Raw genomic sequence first — 21,680 nt, forward strand, 5'->3', positions numbered from 1 at the left:
CTCCTGATCCCCTGTTCAGCTCCTGATCCCCTGTTCGCGGATCTAAGTGTAGGGCCATTTTGTAGGGCCGGGTCTGGCGGTGCCGTGTAGGGCAGAAGCGGGAGGCGGGACCTCAGCACCGGCCTGGCGGCTCTCGCTGCCAGCCCCCAGGAGCTCCAGGCCAGCGGCGGCGTGCCATGGTGCAGGAAGAACAGAGATCGGATCAGGGAACTCGGCACCGTGAGAGCCGGGTGAGAGCTGCTACTCTCAGCTGTTTTTTTTTTGTAGTTGAAAGCCGCCGCCGCAATTAGGGTTCACCGGCCGCCAGCGCTCAGCCACACAGTGAGAGCCGGGTGAGAGCGGCGACCCCTGGCTATGTATTTTTTTTTTTTTTTTTTTAATTTGAAAGCCGCATCTCCTCTCTCGATCCTGGTGCAGTTCGAGAGAGGAGCCGGTACCATGCAGTGAGAGCCGGGGGTAAGGAAGGCCGCCACAGCTGTGTAACTTTTTTTTTTTAATTTGAAAGCCGCTGCAGAACTATGCACAGTGAGAGGCGGGGCCGCACATGCGCACTCGTTTTTCCGCGACGGATCAGGGAACACGTTTTTTAGTGCGCATGCGCAGTCTATCATTTTATTATATTAGATAAGCAGTATGTGTGCCCAAGGGAGGAGCTCAGCAGTTACACAGCCATCCCTGTTGCAACCAAGTTCCAGAAAATTTCATGTATAATTTACTGCTTTTCTTTTTGTTCTCAAACTAGGGTCGGAGGGAGGGTAGGAATAATTATCTTGTATTAATATCTGATTGATTGGAAGTGCTATCTCTGATGTTAATTGTATATATATTTTGTAAGCACTGTTCTAGATTTGAAAATCAATAAAGTTTATCTTAAAAAAAAGATGTTTTGTTGATATACTTATGACTTGTTTTATGTTTGTCAAACTGTCAAGCACAATTTGTTTCCTGGCTCCGAGGAACATAAATCTTGATATACTGTAAATATAGGACTCAAGTGTTTAGCTATCCAGGATCAACTCAAGAAGGAAACGGTTATTAAACCAACCCCGAGTCCATCTTAAGGATTGCACATAGACATGGTCTTCTGGGGATATCAACGTACTTCTACATAGGTTTCATACGTTATATTGGTCTCGTCCAGTATACTTGGTGACTTTCTGCAGCTGCGCATTCTTGAGGTGGCCAAACAGCTCTCTGTCCAGTAGAACTGGCCCTGAATTGTAGAATGGCACTGGCAGTAGCCAGGTGGGGGCACTATGATATGCTGCACTGGAATGGATAGTGTGCAAGATATAAAATTGTTGAATATGTTGTAGATATTTTCTACATATGATACCTGCCTTTCATATGGTTCTGAGTAAATCTAGTTAGAAGCATATGTGATAGTTAAGACCATGCCCAATAGAAACTTATGAAAAGCTGGTGCATAAATACAAAAATAAAAATCTGAATGTGTATTGCGGCAAGGCCAGAAAAATGACATTAGAGAACAACAGAAAAACAGTAGGGGTTACAAGGAGAGAAAAAGTATATGTATCTGGAAATCAGGTAGATATACATAACACATTTATAGAGGTATTAATCTGACTCCATTTTTTCATCTTTCTTTCTTTGTCTAAAATACTGAAGTTTTCCAGGTTAAAAAAGGCCTGGGTTTCTAGTGTTCTTTGTCTGGGTTGTCATACCCAGGGGGTAGGAGAAACCTCATGGCTTAAATATTAACAGATGGTCCTGGCATTCCAATGCTGGGTATTGAATATGTGATAGATCTGAGTGGAGTATTTGGGCCCCGAATGCGTGTGAGAATGTTTGATTATGTGTGTGTGAATATATGTTTAAACATGAGAATTGGTTTTGAAAATTGTATTTTTATATATATTTTAAATCTGGAGAAATCCTGATAAAGTATCATCTGCAATCTGACCTCTCTGACCTTTAAGCTAGGCAACTCTCTCTACTCTGTGACATTAGGGGGGGCTCACACACAGAGGCTGTTGTTTTCTGTACAGCCTTCGAGTTCCTGACACAGAAACCTGGGTTGATGCAAAGTTTGTTCTGGGTATATTTAAATGGGATATATATATATATATATATATATATTTATATTTTAAAAGTTCTGAGAAATAAAATATAGAATTTATAAAACTTTTCTTTGAGCGTGGTAACTATGTTAAAAGGAATTTCTTTGTTCATACCTGGTTGACAGTCATACTAAGCACTGCAAAAGTATATAAGTTTCAAGTTTTATTAGGATTTTATATACCGCCTATCAAGGTTATCTAAGCGGTTTTTACAATCAGGTACTCAAAGCATTTTCCCGGTGGGCTCACAATCTATCTAATGTACCTGGGGCTATGGAGGATTAAGTGATTTGCCCAGGATCACAAGGAGCAGCGTGGGGTTTGAACCCACAACCCCAGGGTGCTGAGGTTGTAGCTTCTACCACTGCACCACACACTTTGGGGCGTTTATTCTCAGAGTTCATATTCATCAGGAAAGATGTATTTTGACACCCCTTGTACAAATGGCCTAATTAATTCAGATTTGTTGTTAAATAATAATAATAATAAAAAAATAACATTGGATTGGAAACATTTGTGCAATTATCATTATTCTCGGGCAACTAAGGGCATGGTTTGGTAGGTTACTCTGTTCGGAATTTATACCGACAACTATATGAAGATTTAGTTCTTATTTCCTTAAGAAAAAGCAGGGCTACCTATCATGCATGGAATGCAGTAGAAACAAGACTGATTCAACTTTTCCCCAATATACAATGCTAAATGGCCACCCTATCCACCTTTATCATCATGCATTTCTATACCCATTGATATGTTTAACACAGAACCTGTGTAATATTTGTAAATGACATATCGTATTTTTCACTCCATAAGACGCATCCTAGATTTAGAGGAGGAAAACAAGAAAAAAAACATTCTGAATCAAATTCTCCCTGCTAGGTTCTGCATCCAACCCTACACTCCTTGCCAAGCTCTGCACCCTGTCACCCCTCCCTGCCAAGCTCTATACCTTGTCCCCCCTCTGATGGTCTAGTGGTAAACCGGGACAGGAGGGATCTGTCCCTGTCGGCTTAAAATTTTACACCCCCCAGTACCTTTTTTAATCATCCCCCCATAAACCCCCAGTACCTTTTTAAATCATCCCCTTGTACCCCACCAGTACTTTTAAAACACCCCTCTCCCCGCCGCTCCTTTTTAAAACACACCACAACCGCCCTCTTTTAAAACACCCCTGTTTATTGTCCTGTTTGTGTTGATTTTTTATTGAGATCAATTTGTGTGTTTTTTGACCCATGAGGCAGGTGCATAGCACACTAAAATGTGGTGCCGTGTCTGGTCTGCATCTCTTGTGGATTAATATAATATATTCATGTATTTGTTCATTATCCTGGCTGCTCTTTGGAAGTCCGTTGTTGAAATCCCATTTCACTGGATTTTTCTGTAGGGCCATCATTCTGTTTGGACCACAGGAAAGGGAATGCTAATCTCTTGACCAAGTTTTTAATAGCAATAATCTTTTGTGTGTTCGTTTCAAAGATTTAAATGAAGTGTGTTTGACATTTTCCATGCATCATCAGTCTAGAAATTTACATTCGGCTTAGCGTTCCCATACCCCCCAGTACTTCAAAACACCCCCCTCCCTGCTGCCGTCCCCTCCTTTTAAAACATGCTGCTGCCGCATATTTTAAAATACCCTCCCACCCGCTGCAGTAGTACCTGGTGCCCAAAATACAGGCACCCACGCAACCCTGTAGGAATCCCAACCATGCTTTTAAAACACCCCCCCTCCCTGCTGCCGCCCTCTTTTAAAAACACTCTCCCGCCCGCCACTGCTGTAGTACCTGGTGATCCAGTGTGTTTCCCTCCCTCACTAGCATCGCACAGGTCAGGATCGCGGAAGTCAGGAGCAAGCTTTCTCTGCTCCCGCTTAGGCCCGCGCTGCTATCTGAATGGTTGTCGTCAATTCTCACGGGACTGATGGCACGAGAACTGATGGCATCCATTCAGATAGCGCCATGGGGCCAGGCAGGTCCGTGGAAAGCTTGCTCCTGACTTCCACGCTCCTGACCTGTGCGCCGCTAGCGAGGGAGGGAAACAAAGAGAGGCATAACCAGCAGAAAAAAAATGAGGTGTTGATCCCTCTGTACAAGTTGCTGCTGAGGTCCTACTTGAAGTGCTGTGTCCACTTTTTGAAGCCATATCTCTTCAAGGACAAAGACTTGAGACGGTTCAGAAGGTGGTAAAAATGGTACAGGGTTTGTTCCATAAGACATATGAGAAGAGGCTAGAGGAGAAGACATATCAACTAGTAAGTTGAATACTATCGGCAATACTTGGAGTTTTGGTTTTAACCACATATCATCCCCATCATGTTTGGCTGCCTATACGGTTGGCATGGTGGACACTTGACAACCAGCATTTAAGCATGGATGACTAGAGCTCTCAGAGTGGTTGATGTGGCTCTGGTTACGTTTTTTGGCAGACTGGATAGACTGTATCTGTCTTTATCTGCTATCATTTACTACATTACAATCAGTCCCACAGATCCTGCCCTCTCATTGCCTGTGTTGCCAGTAAACCAAGTTACAGTGGCCATTTTTGCCTCATAAGTAACCACAAAGTATATAAGAAGGGATTCGAACACCTATTTCCAGGAAAAAATAAATAAATAAATAAATTCCCACAGACTACAGTTAGGGGGACTGAGCTGCTTCTCCATGGTTCAGCACTCCTGATCACTCATAAAGGAGGAACCAGCCTTTAAAATTAATTGGCAGATATTCAAATTAACAGTTGGTCAATGGGAAAGCTTAAGTAGCAATTATGATTAGCTGAAGGGTTCTGAAAAATTGATAATAGTTTTGGCCATCAAATCCATACCTTGCCTCTCCTTATACTCCCATTTAATAGTGACAATAATAGCACAAAAAACTGCTACTATGTTTACAGCAATACTTGATTTGAGCACACGAGTCCCTGTTCAATAGAACTTATGATCTAGTATTCTAGTGGAGAAATACAGACAAAACTATAAAAATTTGTGAACGATTCACTCATAGGCTCTAACAAAAAAAAACCTGCCATACTACTGATCACTCAACACATTACTGTTCTGGCAGTTCTAGTGGAACATTTTGTTCTCAGCAATTTTATGGAAGAATGCTTGTATCACATGCACAAAAAGAATAATAACCTGAGAAAGTTTTAAAATGGTTTATCCTTTCACTGCCAAATTTAACCCCATTCTCAATAGCAATAATGCACTCTACTGTATTATAATAATAATAACTTTATTTTTGTATACCGCCATACCCGGAAGAGTTCTAGGCGGTTCACATCAATTAAATAAGGTTACAAGTGGTTTACATTAGTTGAGCGGGGTTACAAGCGGTTCAATAACAAATTGATCAAAGTTGCCAGGGGGGGTGAGGGAAGGATGTAGAGGGGAGAGGGGTTGTTAGATAGAAGGGGCGTTGGGATCCTGGTCTTGGAAGAGGCGGGTTTTGAGTAGTTTTCTAAAGCCGAGGTAGTTGGGGGCCTTGAGGGCCATTTGGGATAACCATGGATTTAGCTTAGTGGCTTGGAAGGCGAGGGTTTTGTCGAGGAATTTTTTAGAGTGGCAAAGTTTAAGGGAGTGGTAGGCGAAGAGTTGGATTCTGCGGGAGTCCTTGATGCTGTGATTCAGGGCGAAGTGAGGGATGATGTAGCTTGGGGATAAACCAAATACTGTTTTATAGCAGAAGCAGGCAAATTTGAATAGGACTCTGGATTCTAATGGCAGCCAATGGAGTTTGTGGTAGAAAGGGGTGATGTGTTCCCATTTTTTTTAGTCCAAAGCATAATATGGGCCTGAAACATAAAAATTAAGTCTTCATTAAACTTATAAAGGGATGCAATGCCACACACAGTTACCAGCTTTCATATTCCTCCTGAATATACTTTCTTGGTGAGCATCCTGTTTCCACCCCTTTAGACCAGAGGTAGGCAATTCCGGACCTCGAGAGCCGGAGCCAGGTCAGGTTTTCAGGATCTCCACCATGAATATGTATGAGATGGATATGCATGCACTGCCTCCTTGAGATGCAAAATTTATCTCATGCGTATTTCTTGTGGATATCCTGAAAACCCTGACCTGGCTCCGGCTCTCGAGGACCGGAATTGCCTACCCCTGCTCTAGACCACTGGCATAGCCAAAGGGGGACGAGGGGTGGACCTCAGGGCCTGGATCCTCTCAACTTCAGCTTGGGTCCACTCTGCATTAATAATTGGTGGAAATGCAAAGCTCCACCAGCTGAAGAGGTCACTTCTGTTGGTCCCGAACAGTACTTAAATCAGCAGGTGCACTTCAGCCTCTAATGTCAGCTCTTGCACACATGATTAGTTCAGTGACTGAACTGAGCATGTGTGGGTATGTCAACATCAGTGGATGTAGTGCAGTGCCGACTTGAGCACTACTCTGGCAGTACGGGTAGGACTCGCAAAGAAGACCTCTTCTGCTGGTAGAGCTTGGTGTCCCCATCAGTAAAAGTATGCTTCAATGTTAAAGTTGTGGAGGGGGGGAAGAAGGAGAGAATACCTCCCCCCCACACAGTTCACCTTGGGCTTCCCCCAAAATGCATTTTTGGCTACACCCCTGCATCTAGTCCAGGGTTTCCTCAACCAAGTCTGCAGGCACACCCAGTCAATTAAGTTTTCAGGATATCCACAAAAATAGGCAGAATATACATTTGCTTCCTCCACTCTATGCAAGTTTATATTCATTGTGGGAATCCTGAAAACCTGACTGGCTGGGCATATCCTGGGCACTGGTTTAAAAATCCCTCCTCTAAACAAGTGGAATGGCTAAAGGTTCTCTAGAGCAGTGGTTCCCAACCCTGTCCTGGAGGACCAACAGACCAGTCGGGTTTTTGGGATAGCCCTAATGAATATGCATGAGAAAGATTTGCATATAATGGAGGTAACAGGCATGCAAATCTGCCCCCTGGAGTTCCCCCTTGCCAGTCAGATTTTCAGGATAGCCACAATGAATATATATAAACTTGATTTGCATACACTGCTTCTATTATATGCAAGTTTCTTTCATGCATATTCATTGTGGAAAAACCTGACTGTCAAGGGGGTACTCCAGGACTGAGTTGAGAAACACTGCTCTAGAGAGCTCTGCTGCTATTTTCTGACTTCCTAGACATCTGCTTTCAAATCTAAATCGACAAGTTTCACAATATGGATCAGGCCTCCAGAACATACCAAATTAACATAGAAACATAGAAATAGACGGCAGATAAGGGCCCACGGCCCATCTAGTCTGCCCACCTTAATGTCCCTCCCCTACCTTTGCCCTGTGAATAGATCCCATGTGCCGATCCCATTTGGCCTTAAAATCAGGCACGCTGCTGGCCTCAATCACCTGTAGTGGAAGACTATTCCAGCGATCAACCACTCTTTCAGTGAAAAAGAATTTCCTGGTGTCACCTCGTAGTTTCCCGCCCCTGATTTTCAACGGATGCCCTCTTGTTGTCGTGGGACCCTTGAAAAAGAAGATATCTTCCTCCGCCTCGATGCGGCCCGTAAGATACTTGAACGTCTCGATCATGTCCCCCCTCTCTCTGCGCTCCTCTAGCGAGTATAGCTGTAATTTGTCAAGCCGTTTTTCGTATGGTAGATCCTTGAGTCCCGAGACCATCCGGGTGGCCATTCTTTGCACCGACTCCAGTCTCAGCACATCCTTGCGATAATGCAGCCTCCAGAATTGCACACAGTATTCCAGGTGGGGCCTCACCATGGATCTATACAATGGCATAATGACTTCCGCCTTACGACTGACGAAACCCCTTCGTATGCAGCCCATGATTTGTCTTGCCTTCAGGCACTATTTCTATCTTTGCATCTCCATGATTACTATAAATTCAAATTTATTACTAACTTACAGTCATCCAGTCATTTAAAAAAATATAAAAAAAAAAAAAGAAGAAAAGAAGGAACAGTGCACAGCATCACACTAGAATCCGTAATATGCAGAAAAGGATCCTGGCAGGAGAGAGCCTGTAACTTCGAATCCCTATGGGCTGAGGTAATAGCCACCAAGAAAACTGTCTTGATCAGGAGATCCATAAGGGACGCCTTCTCCAGAGGCTCATATGGTGGACAAGCCAGAGAATGGAGACACATCCGGATGAGCTATCAAAGAGCACCTCAGAGAAGGAAGGCCCATACACAAAAGACAAGCAATCTGCACCCAGAGAGAAGCTACCACTAGGCCTTTCTTCAGGCCATCCCACAGAAACTCCAGGATCCGAGGGACCAATGGAACACTCAGGTCCTCCTGCCAAAGACAGCAGGCCAGAAAACATCTCCAAGCCTTCACCTAGCAAAAGGAAATCCACAGTGGCTGTCTATGTAGTAACGTGGCAATCACAGCTGAAGAATAGCCTTGGCTAATCAAGGACGCGTGCTAAAGATCCATACTGTATGACCAGCATGCCTACCTTTGCCGGAGGTGCAGTGCTCTTAACAGCGCCATCGCGTGATTATTAAAGTCCTGAATAAGAAGAGGGTCAGCAGGATTCTGAAATAATAGTACCAAAGGTAGAATATAATTTGTAGGTGATTTGGTGATTTTTTAACTAAGTCTTGATAATATTGATATTTTGCCCTTCTTAAATGAAAATTATAGTCTCTGAGAATAACTCTGGATGTAGTGAGTTAAACAATAGATCTAATCTTTTTCCATGTGCGTTCAAGCTTTGTGCAACTGTATTTTTATTATCTGCAAGTCAAAGTGATACAAGGGATTACGAGGATACGATTTAGAAGGAACTGATGTAAGTATTGTGGAAAATTTGTCTATCAAGTTTTTAGCATATTAAAGTCAGTTGGTACTCAAGCAAAGATAATGAAATAAATTGTGGGTTTACATTCGATAGGCTGCATGAGTTTAATGGTGGAATTGCCATACAAGAAGCCTCAGATGTGGGTATAATTAACAAAACCTTAACTAAACCAAGATACTGCTAAAGGGGGACGAACAGTTGGAGATAGTCTGAGTCTGACAGAGCAAAAATACATCCTGTATATGTACCTTATGATGGATGGGATAGGGAAGCGACCGAGTTAGATTAAGTTCTGAGAGAAGCATTAGGAATGCTGACAGCAAGGAGACAAAGGATTATCTACATGAATACTAAAATCACCAACCACACTACTGCTATCCACAGAGATGTTTACATCAAATTGAAGACAGCATACGTGATGAGGTGGGGGACTATGAAGTGACTGACAATGAGCAGCATGTGAGGTAATGAATATCTATTACCTCTTCTGGAAAGTATTCCGGGTGTCCACCACTCGTTGCGTGAAGCAGAACTTCCTGATATTTGTCCTGAACTTGTCCCCCTTTAGCTTCAGTCCATGTCCTCTTGTCCGTGTCACATTGGACATTGTAAATAATTTTTTTCCTACTCTATTTTGTCGATTCCTTTCAGTATTTTGAAAGTCTCGACCATATCCACTCGCAGTCTCCTCTTCTCAAGGGAGAACAATCCCAGTCTTTTAAGTCGTTCCTCATATTCCAAGTTCTCCATACCTTTTATTAGCTTCGTTGCTCATCTCTGCACCCTCTCCAGCAGTTTTATATCCTTCTTTAGGTATGGAGACCAATGTTGGACACAGTATTCCAAGTGTGGTCTGACCATCGCTCTATAAAGCGGCATTATCACTTTCTTCGATCTACTCGTGATTCCCTTCTTTATCATGCCTAGCATTCTATTTGCGTTCTTCGCTGCCGCCGCATATTGCACCAATGGCTTCAGGGTCCTATCAATAAGAACACCCAGGTCCTTTTCCTGTTCGGTTTTTCCCAGAGCTGCACCTGACATACTATACTTGTGTTCCTTATTCTTTCTGCCTAAGTGCATCACTTTGCATTTTTCCACATTAAACTTCATCTGCCATTTATCTGCCCATTTCTCCAATTGACTCAAGTCGCTCTGGAGTTCCTCACTGTCCTTCTGCGATTTGATTGCCCAGCATAGCTTTGTGTCATCTGCAAACTTGATGATCTCACTGGATGTTCCATCTTCTAGGTCATTGATGAAAATATTAAATAAGATGGGCCCAAGTACCGAGCCCTGGGGCACACGGCTAATCACATTCTCCTGGTCTGAGAACTTCCCATTTATGCCCACTCTCTGCCTTCTGTTCTCCAGCCATTTGCCTATCCATCTTAGTATATCTCCTTCTATTCCATGGCCTTGCAGTTTCCTGAGAAGTCTTACATGTGGAACCTTGTCGAATTTTTTCTGAAAATCCAAGTATATAATATCCACCAGTTCTCCATTATCAATTTGTCTTTTCACTGTCTCAAAAAATTGAAGTAGGTTCGTCAAACATGACTTCCCTTTCCTGAATCCATGTTGGCTGGTTCTCATCAGGTCATGTGTGTCTTAAGTGCCAGATTATGCTATCCTTGATCAGCACCTCAACCATCTTCCCAGGGACTGACATGAGACTCACAGGTATATAGTTGCTTGGCACTCCTCTCGATTCTTTTTTAAATATCGGTGTGACATTCGCTATCTTCCAGTCTGGTATCTGTCCTGTTTTGATTGACAGGTTGGCAAGTTTTTGCAATAGTTCTCTGATTTCCATTTTTAGCTCTTTCAAGACTCTTGGATGAATTCCGTCTGGTCCAGGAGATTTGTCACTTTTGAGTTTGTCAATCTGGCAGTAAATCTGGTCCAAGTCCAATTCTACTGTGGTGAGGCTGTCCTCTGTTACTCCTTTGAACACTTTCACTGCTTCTGGAATTGTTGCAGTGTCCTCCTTCGTAAAGACAGACGCAAAGAAGGAATTTAGTCTGTCTGCAATTTGTCTATCTTCCTTGATGTACCCTTTCCTTCCCTGGTCGTCAGGCGGTCCCACTGCCTCTTTTACGGGTTTTCTCCCTTTCACGTACCTAAAGAAAGGCTTGAAGTTTTTGGCCTCCTGCACTATTTTCTCCTCATAGTCCTTTTTGGCATCCCTCACCGCCTTGTGACATTTCTTCTGATCATCTTTGTGTTTGTTCCAAGTTTCAGTTGTTTTCATGCGTTTCCATGTTTTAAATTTTCAACACTCTCACGATTCTTATCTTCTTCATCAGGGCATCTCATAACATCACGCACAATCACCCTTCATGTTCTTTCCCTTCCCACTATATCATTTCTTCTAATATCATGTAACTTTTCCCCTCCTCCCCATCCATCCTCACGGTCGTGTTTGTCTGTATATGTTTAATATGTTTCCCCTATACTCTTTAATACACTATTAACTCGTTCTTACTCTTTTATTTTAAATTTTTATTGTTAACCGGTCAGATATTTGCTTTATGATCGGGATATGAAAAACTAATAAACTTGAAACTTAAAGGAGTACTTCTTTTCTTTTATGGCTTCCTTCACCACGCCGGCTCTCTTTTGCCTTTAGTTTTCTTTACTTTGGACATCCGCGGAATGTAGAGGCTTTGTGCTTCCGTGATAGTATTTTTCAGAAGGGACCATGCCTGTTCTACCGTTTTGACATTGCCCATCTTTTTCTTGATCCGTTGTTTCACCATGGCTCTCATGCTATCGTATCTTCCCCTTTTAAAGTTTAAAGTTGTGGTTGAGGTTTTAGTACCTTTTCCCTTCCCAACATCGAGTTTGAAGTTGATCATGTTGTGATCGCTCGTCCCCAGCGGGACCATGACTTCTACTTCCTTTGCCGGCCCCGTAATGCCATTTAGGACCAAGTCCAAGGTGACGTTTCCTCTTGTCGACTCTCCCTAGCACTTCAAGGAACTTTGCCTCCTTGCCACAGTTAGAGGTTCCCAGATCGCAGTCTATCCCCGGGAAATTGAAATCCCCCAAGATTACGACATTACCTGTCTTACATTCGTGTTTAATTTCCTCTATCATTTCCGAGTGTCTCCTCCCTCTGTCCTGGCAGTCGGTTGTAAAGGCCAATCTTTGTGTCAGCACCGTTGTGTCTGGAAATCTTTAGCCAGAGGGATTCCAGCTTCTCTTTCTCTTCCGTCATAGTCTCTCTTACAGATTCTATTCCTTCCCAAACATATAGGGCAATACCGCCACCTTTCTGCCTCACTCTATCTCTTCTGTACAGTTTGTATCCCTGTAGTACTGTATCCCATTTGTTTTCGTCATTCCACCAGGTTTCTGTTATGCCAATGATTTCCAGTTCGTCATGTTTTGCTATTGCTTCTAATTCTCCCATTTTGCTTCTCAAACTTCTAGCGTTCGTATACATACATTTGAGTTCCCTTTGTGTTACCTTCTTGGACTCTTTAAGCTTAGCAGTCTCCCCTGGTTCTTTCACAGTATCCTTTTCTGCTCCTGTGTTGTCTCTCTAATTTGCTTTGTGGTCGTCCTCTCCTGTGTTTGAGTAGTTGTCCGTAGTTCCGTCTTCGGGACATCCTGTCGCCCGGACCATCGACTGGTGGTCGACTGTCGGCTTTCCCCTGTCCTTTAGTTTAAAGCCTTCTCGATGGCCTTCTTCATGTTGCCTGCCAATACTCTTACTCCTTCCTCGTTGAGGTGCAGTCCGTCCTTTCTGTAGTACTTGCTTCTTCCCCAGAACGTCGTCCAGTTGCGCATGAAGTCAAAGCCTTCCTCTTCGCACCATCGTCTCATCCAGGCGTGGATCACTTGCAGTTCCCCTTGCCTCCTTCCATCCGCTCTTCGTACCGGGAGGATCTCGGAAAAGGCCACCTTCACCTCCCTGATCTTCAGTTTTCTTCCGAGTGAGCGGAGCTGGCCCTTCATTTCTTCCCTGTCATACTTCCGTCCACTCGCATCGTTGGTTCCCACGTGGATAAGCACAGCATTGTCCTCTTCCCCCTGCGCTGTCTATGATCCTGGAGATCCCGATGGCCACATCCTTCACTCTTGCTCCCAGCAGGGAGGTTGCGATTCTATCCTCTCTCCCTTCTGCGGTGTAGCTATCCACATGCCATACGATAGTCTCCCACGATGATCCCCATCTTTATTCAGTGGTTCCTTGAGGGTCATAAGTCCACATCCATGGTATAGGACCAATCTTCTCCCTCCTGCAATACTCCTGATAATCTTCTATTTGTGCGTTGTGCATCGCTCATACCTATATAGGCTCAAGGCGACTATAAAGAGAAGTAAGAGGGGAGAGAAAGAGGAGGGAGAGAGAAGAGGTGGATAGGTAAGAGGGAGAGGAAGTGGAGAGTAAAAGAGGGGAGAGAAGAGAGGGTAAAGGAGATTAAGTATCGAACAGATGGGTTTTCAGTTTTCTTCGGAAGATGATGTGGCAAGGTTCAGTTCTGGTCTTATCTGTAAGGCCATGCCAAGTTTTGACTCCTAGGAAGGTAAGCATGGAGTGGAAAACTCGTTTATAAATATGTCAATAAATAGAGCACCAAGAGTACATGGGGTTGGAATAGCTTGCTGTGCATTATAGATTTCAAGCAAAAAAGGGACAACAAAAAAATTAAACTATAGAGAAAAAAAAATGAAAAGGTAACAAATGGACATGATATCAAAAACTGCCAATACACAATGAGTCAATAGATAATCCAGCTTTTTGGGCTAGGAGGTGGCCAGGATTCTTTGCCATTTTGAGTTGCATTTTTCTATTCAATTTCTAATTATTGGAAAATCAAATTAAATTCTGATCATGAAATACACTGGCTTAACTGTGATGATTCTATTTGCTGTGATCCAAAAATAATTTAAAAAAATTATAAAAATGAGACAGGGAGAATAGGTTAATGGTTTTAAAACATTGCAGATCCCTCTTTTCAAAGTCAGAGTGTTTCACCAAAAAAGGACTTATAAAATTAGAAAAGAATGCCATAAAATATAGGAAAGAAATACAACAGTTACAAGATCAATCACTCATTCATTGCAGGTTACCCTCATATATCGCCAATGCCCTAGCAAAATATCCCAAATGCTTTCTGAAGAAGTCGATCAACATTTTATCCCAAAAAAATAAAATGGCAGCTGATCCGCAAGATGCAATGTGGTAAAAAAAGGAAGCAGGTCAGTTGGAAAAGTCCTTTAAACAAATATTTATTAAGGAACTACACTTAAAATCAATAGTAGCCAGACACGGCCATGTTTTGGTCCTCCAGGGGCTACATCGGGGGCTATAAGAACCACTTGGTTTATGAATATGATATCACCTAAATGATAAGTGTCAAACCTTCTATGTAGTACTAGTAATAGCCACAAAAAACAGGGAGGAATGGAGGAAAGTATAGTACAAAGATTCAAAAATATCACTCCAAAACAAAACCACCACACAAGCCAAGAAAGCTAGCTTATTACTTAAGCGAAAGAAAAGCCTCAGACAAAACGGAGAGTTGTACCCACACTCTTCCACCCAAGCATCATAGGCAAAAAACTTTCGCACAAGTTTAAAGTTAGCAGGTGGGAGCAAAAAATAGCCAAGAATGATTAATGGTAAAAACCACTGAACACAAGGCCAGGCCTTGTGTGGTGCTTTTGTTTTGGAGCGATATTTTTGAATCTTTGTACTAGTAATAGCTGCACAATATTAAAACCAAAATTCTAAAGTTAAAGCACTTAAATTAAGTTGAAAGGCCCTGGTGGTCTTAACTTTCCCTAGTATCACATCCAATACAAGGTGATTCTCCTCATGATCAGTGTTAACATTTTTCTAGTCACTCCCTGACTCTAGGTTTCTCCATCGCTTCTTCAGACAAAGTGACCATTCAAAAGTTTGCACAGGTAACACTGATCACGAGGGAGAAGCACTTTGCATTGCATGGGAGTGTGGGAAGTTAAGACCACCGAGGCATTTCAACTTTTAAAGTAAGTGCCTGAACTTTCAATTTTTGGATTTAACATTGTGGTGGTCATGTAGGAACAAAGATAATGCAATGATAGTTCCCAGAACTCTCAAGATATAGTGTGGGTTGGTATATAAGAGTCTGAGCACATCACCACTACATTACATTATGCAGCATGATGAATATGTGTACAGTATATATAGACTATGATACACGTACAATAATCCTGTGCAGACAGTAGTGAAGATAAGTTCAACACATATTTATAAGAATTACTCCTTAAATTAGTATACTAGTATTTTATAAGATATAGGGGTCCTTTTACAAAGCTACAGAAAGCACTAGGCATCCTGTTCTAGACAGCACACATACCGCAGAGAGGGAGCATATCGGTGGTAATCAGTTAGTGCAGCTACATTACCATGCAATAGCAGCCATATTAACCTATGGTCAGTAATATAAAAATCAGCCATTTTACTACTGCAATAAAAATGGCCTTAAATGCATGGGAAAGACCCTTGTAAGAGCACACAAAGACTACTTTTTAGCGCTGCTTTGCAAAAAGGCCCTTTAAACTCCTATGTGCCTTCATAAAATAGGTTACGAATAGGTGCCTTATAAAGTTACCATCAATACAAAGGATTCTTCACTAACTAGCAGCAAATCAAACTGTCCAAATCAGTGTAGATTTGATTTAAATCAAGTCTTCCTAACTAGCGATTTAAATCATGTCTTACCCATGGGTAGAGAACCTTTATTAAAAAATATTTTCAAACTGGGTCTCTTTTAGGGACTGTTGCCATTATAGGTTTTATGATAAACCTTATGATATACACTTTTCTCTCCGAATCTGCAGGTTTAGTACCTGCGAATTTGGTTATTCGTGATTTTTTGCCCCTAGTTTTAAAATGCTGAATCACTGCATCCCGGACCTCCCCAGTAGTGCTGCCCGATTCAGGGAAAAAAAATTTGATTCGATTCAGCCTATTGAATTGGTTTTTCGATTCGATTTTCCTGTCCAATTGGGTGTTTTGTTTTGTTTTTTTTCAAATATCCTGTTGGGTTTATTTTATAGCTTTTTTACCCCCTTTGGCTTCTCCTACCACACTGGCGCTGTGGTGTAAACAAAATAAAGAAACAAAAAGGACTTTTTCTCTCTCTGTTAAATCCTAGCTCAAGTTTGCGGTCTAACACCAGCTCTGGCAGGATACACTTTTCAAATCTGACATACTGTAATCGCAAAACAGAAAATAATATTAGTTTTTCTACCTTTTGTTGTCTGGTCAATATTCAAATCTTGTTGGTCCCAGGCTCCGATTGTCTTCTGATAACTTGCTTGCCAGGGTCTCCTTCTTTCTCCATGCTAACCATCCATCTGCCATTTCTGTCCTCTCCTTCTGTTTCCCTTCCCTTCCCCAGAAGTCTGGCATCTTTCCTTTTTTTCGTCTCCATCCACAGATTCACCTTTTCTCAACTACCCTTTCATCCAGCATCTCTCCCTCCTTCCCCACCACCCCAGGGTCCACCATCTCTTCCTTTCTCTTCCCAACTACCCTCCTATCCAGTATCTCTATCCCCCCTCCACACAACATCCTTTGTGTCCAACTTCTCTCCCTTTCTGCTCCTTCTCTCCCTAAATCCCATTAGAAACATAGAAACATAGAAAAAAGCAGCAGAAAAGGGCTATAGCCCACCAAGTCTGCCCATTCCAAGTATCCCCTCCCTGAATTTACTCCCTTAAAGATCCCACGTGAGTATCCCATTTTCTCTTAAAATCCGTCACGCTGCTGGCCTTTATCACCTGGAGTGGGAGTCTGTTCCAATGATCCACTACTCTTTCGGTGAAGAAGTACTTCCTGGAGTCGCCATGAAACTTCCCTCCCCTGATTTTCAGCGGATGCCCTCTGTGGTCGAGGGTCCCATGAGACAGAAGATATCATCTTCTGACTCGATGCGTCCTGTGATGTACTTATATGTTTCAATCATATCTCCCCGTTCTCTTCTTTCCTCAAGTGAGTACAGCCACAATTTTTTTAATCTTTCTTCATACGTGAGATCCTTGAGCCCCAAGACCATCCTGGTGGCCGTTCGCTAAACCGACTCGATCCTCAGCACGTCCTTTCGGTAGTGTGGTCTCCAAAACTGAACACAGTACTCCAAGTGAGGCCTCACCATGGCTCTGTACAACGGCATCATAACTTCAGGTCTCCTGCTGACGAAACCTCTGCGGATACACCCCATCATTTGTCTTGCCCTGGAGGAAGCCTTCTCCACTTGATTGGCAACCTTCATGTCCTCACTAATGATTACCCCTAGGTCGCATTCCGCCGTGGTCCTAACCAAGGTCTCACCATTTAGTGCATAAGTTCTACGCGGGTTTCTCTTACCCAGATGCATTATCTTGCATTTTTTAGCATTGAAGACTAGCTGCCAAGTAGTTGACCATTGTTCCAGCAACAGTAGGTCGTGTATCATATTATCAGGTAATAAGCTTTTGCCTACTATGTTACAAAGTTTGGCGTCGTCAGCGAACAGTGAAACCCTTCCTCTAAGTCCTTGCGTCATATCTCTTATGAATAAGTTAAATAGAATCGGGCCCAGGACCGAGCCCTGCGGCACTCCACTGATCACGTCTGATGCTTCGGATGGGGTACCATTCACCGCCACCTTCTGAAGTCTACCGCTCAGCCAATCCCCAACCCATGTAGTTAGAGTGTCTCCTAATCCTATCGATTTCAGCTTGTTCAGCAATCTTCAATGAGGGACGCTATCAAATGCTTTACTGAAGTCCAAATATACCACGTCCAGTGACTTTCCGGCGTCCAGTTGTCTAGTAACCCAGTCAAAAAAGCTAATCAGATTAGATTGGCAGGATCTACCCTGGGTGAACCCGTGTTGGTGTGGATCACGCAGATTTTCTTCGTCTAGGATTGTGTCAAGATTCTGTTTGATCAGTGTTTCCATGAATTTACACACTATAGACGTAAGACTCACTGGTCTGTAGTTTGCTGTCTCTGTCCTGCAGCCCTTTTTGTGGAGTGGGATTACGTTGGCGGTTTTCCAGTCCAAGGGGACCCTTCCTGTGCTTAGGGAAAGATTGAAAAGAACAGATAATGGTTCTGCCAGGACTTCCCTTAACTCCCTGAGCATTCTGGGGTGTAGGTTATCCGGTCCCATGGCTTTGTTTACTTTGAGTCTTGATAGTTCGTCATAGACGCTACTGGGTGTAAATTCGAAATCTTGAAAAGGGTCTTTCTGGTTATCTCCCGTCTGCAGCTGTGGACCAGCTCCCGGCGCTTCGCGGGTGAACACTGAACAGAAGTATTTGTTTAGTAGTTCTGCCTTCTCAGAATCTGATTCCACAAAGTTACCGTCCGATTGCTTCAGACGTACTATCCCATCTTTGTTTCTTTTCCTGTCACTAATATAGCTGAAGAAAGATTTATCCCCTTTCTTAATTTTCCGTGCTAGCTCTTCCTCCATTCGGAGTTTGGCTTCTCTGACTGCTGTTTTGACAGCTTTAGATCTGTCTAGATAGTCCTCTTTCGCCCCCTCTCTGCCTAAATGTTTGTAGGTGATAAATGCGTCTTTTTTCTGTTTAACTAGGTCTGAAATTTCTTTACTGAACCATTGGGGTCTTTTGTTTCTCCTGCGTTTACTTACTGTCTTTATGTATCGGTCTGTTGCTTCGTGTAGGATGGACTTCAGAGACGACCATCATCTCTCTTACTCTCCTCTATTTTTAGACCCATTATTTCTTTCCCCCCCCCAAAGTCCGGCATATACATGTCTCTTTGAACCCCCCCTGCCTTCCCTCCCTCCATGTACTTCTACACCAGGGACCCCCTCCCCTGAAGGCCTGTCTCCCCCCCTACCCACCCCGGAAGGCCTGCATGTTCCCCCTGGCCTCCCAATGGTGTCCGACTTCCCCTCTGGCCTCCCCGCACCGTTTACCTTATAGGAGCAGCCTGCAGACAAGATTGCGGTGCTAGTGATCTTTGCACTGCTTCGGAGCTGTTTCCTCTACCATGGTCCCACCCCTCCTCTGACATCAGAGGCGGAGGAAACAGCTCTGAAGCAGTTTGCAAAGATCGCTAGCACCATGATCTTGTCTTCAGGCTGCTCCTCAAAGGTAAACGATGCGTGGAGGCCAGGGGGGGGAACCGGACAACAGCACTTCCCGACTGACCCTCCCCCCTCGACCTCTAAAGCAGGTGCGGCAGTGGCCGGCCAGCAAGAGCAGCGCTGCCGCTCCTGCTTAGGGGGCGAGGGTCAGCCGAATTGAGAAGCCGATTTTTTTTTTGTTTTAAATCGATTCGAATCGATTCACCCGGTGTGAATCTGTGAACCGATTCGAATTGTGAATCGAACAGCACTACTCCCCAGACCTTACCTAGTGGTCTAGCGGTGACACAGGGCAGGAGCAATCTTCCTACACTCCTGCCCCTTGCAGAGCCATCATCAAAAATGGCTGCCGTGAGTTCCTGTGGTCTCACGAGACTACAATGGGAACTCACGGCAGCAATTATTGATGACGGCTCTGCACAGGGCAGGAGCGTAGGAAGATCACTTCTGTCCTGTGTCACCGCTAGACCACCAGGTAAGGCCTGGGGAGGTCAGGGACACAAGAGGGAGGCGGGGGTAGGTCAGAGTCGGCCCTAAAAGTTATCCACGATTTTCCATATTTGCGGGCCGGCTCTGCCCTTAACCCTCGCGGATTCGGAGGGAGAAGTGTGTACACAAAGATCCCAAGACTTGTGGAGCATTCTGCTCAAATGGTTTCACTTTCACTGCTTGCCCCTACCTCCTCAAGCTTAGCTCCTTGTGCAGATATATAAATTTAGACTTAAGAGGTAAGGAGTTGATTCTGTGTACATTGATTTGCAAAGGAACAGGGCTAAGGATTCTCTTCACTGTACATTAAATAACATTTTTGCTGTGAAGAAGCAGCAGGTTAACTCAGCAGACACAAATTCATAGTTTTGAGAAATGCAAAACCAAACATCTGTGATATCTTCTAGACTGAAAAGTTGCCCTTGATATTATTAATGGATTAATGGAATTCATTAACCAAAAAATTTAAACATTGCATGAATATACAGCCTCATGCTACATAATTAAAAACTAATCCTTATTTCATGATGAATAACTTTTGCACTATAATGTATCATAAATAGAAAACTATTTGATGGATTTTTCAATAAAATTTTTTTTTGGAAAAATCTAATAAAAAAAACAAAACAAAACTTTTTTGTACAGTTTTAATTTGTTTTCAATGTCTTGGCTCTAACAAACCTTATTCACCAAGTGCTCTGTTCACTTGAGCATCACTACAGAGAAAGTGGCAAAAAAAAGCCCGAACTAATAAGTCTTTAAAGGAGTTTGCTTCTGTACCCAGTGCATTCTTATTGTAAGCTAAGCACCCAATAAGAATAGGCCACCTCCCACTCACTTTCCTAAACCAAAGCAAACATGGATAAGGAACAGCTGCTGGACAACACAGAAAAAAATGTGCAGCCAACAGCAGTTCACATAACCACTACAGCTCAGCTATTAAAATCCAACATGTTACTTTCCAAACCGGCAGATCTATACCTGCCTGGCAGACTCGTGTTCTCTCTTGCTGTCCCAAAGGGCAGGGTGGAGGAATTTCAGCTTCTGACACAACTGAAGCAAGGCTCCGCGAAAATCCCAGATCTAAGCTAGCACAGCTACACTGCCCGATTTCTAAAAAGCTATTAAATAAGTACATTTGGATAGAAACAGCCTCTTCGGCTAATAAACCCTAAACTTTTTCTTCACAGATCCTTCTTTCCATTGCAGTAAAAAAAAAGGCAAAAATAAATTAAAGAAAGTAACATGGATAAGTTGAAACCCACTCCCTTGACAGGATGACGGATACTTACTGGTTTTTCAGGGAGCGGCTCTCGCTGAAAACCTGCCCCAGGGGGACGGAGACCTGCCCCAGGAACTTGTCCATGCCAATGAGCGCACGGTGCATAGCGGTGAGATGCAGCTCGGCCGGCGGCCCCAGGCTCTCAAGGGTGCCCGGGGCCAGTTCGAAGGAACACTCCTCCTTCCACTCAGCGTTACCGGCGCTCTTCTCGGCCACCGACGTGCTGTACTTCTCCTTTCCCACCTGGATGATGGTGTATGCATCGCTAGTGCCCTGTTTGCCCTTCGCTCGCAAGCCCCTCGCCTGCAGTACGGTGACCTGCACGTGGGTGGGCAGCCAGCACGTTTCCGAGTCCGATCGCAGAAGGGACATGACTGGGGTAAGGGCAAGAGCGTCCCGCTACACTAGCCGCTTTGCGTCTTGGAACAGGGAAAAAATAAATAAATAAATAAATAAATACAAAAAGAGACACTGCCAGAGACTAGCTCCAATACCGCCCAGCAGCTCGCGCCCCACCCAGACGCTAAGAAAGCTCCGCCCCCCCCTGCAGAGAGAGCGCTGCTGCGGCGTCGCGCGCCCCCACCCACAACGATAGAATGTTTATTGCGGCACGCCCCTCCCCCGACTGTTACAGAAGGTTCTACAACAGAACTCCCTACCCTGGAAATTTGCTCTCTTGCCGGCCGACAGAAGTGGTGCCCCGCCCCCGTACAGATAGACTGCTATTGCGACACGCCCCCTGACTTTGCTCGTTGCAGAGGGCTCCAGAGCAGTACCCTTCTATGCCCCACCCCCTGCAGACAGAGATCTCGGGCAGCCCCACCCGAATCTTCCCACCCGCTAGTGGGCATACCCTGTCATCACTCCCTTGTGTTTTCCCGCCCGCTCCCTCAGTCCATGTGAGTTTGTGCCCCAGAGTCACCCGAACAGTTTCACAAGAAGAATA

General features: G+C 43.8%; 1 protein-coding gene across 1 annotated transcript in view; it reads right to left on the reverse strand.

Moving 5' to 3' along the window:
• The window catches only part of RAB11FIP5 (RAB11 family interacting protein 5), a 222,345-nt gene extending 201,040 nt beyond the window's left edge, over window positions 1–21,305 (reverse strand). Inside the window, exon 1 of the mRNA XM_033953658.1 lies at window positions 20,745–21,305. Coding sequence (XP_033809549.1) covers window positions 20,745–21,106 — 362 coding nt within the window. The 5' untranslated portion in view covers window positions 21,107–21,305. The remainder of the gene's footprint in view (window positions 1–20,744) is intronic.
• Window positions 21,306–21,680: the final 375 nt, after the last annotated feature.

The sequence above is a fragment of the Geotrypetes seraphini genome, chromosome 1 (genome assembly GCF_902459505.1).
Source record: "Geotrypetes seraphini chromosome 1, aGeoSer1.1, whole genome shotgun sequence".
NCBI classification, from domain to species: domain Eukaryota; kingdom Metazoa; phylum Chordata; class Amphibia; order Gymnophiona; family Dermophiidae; genus Geotrypetes; species Geotrypetes seraphini.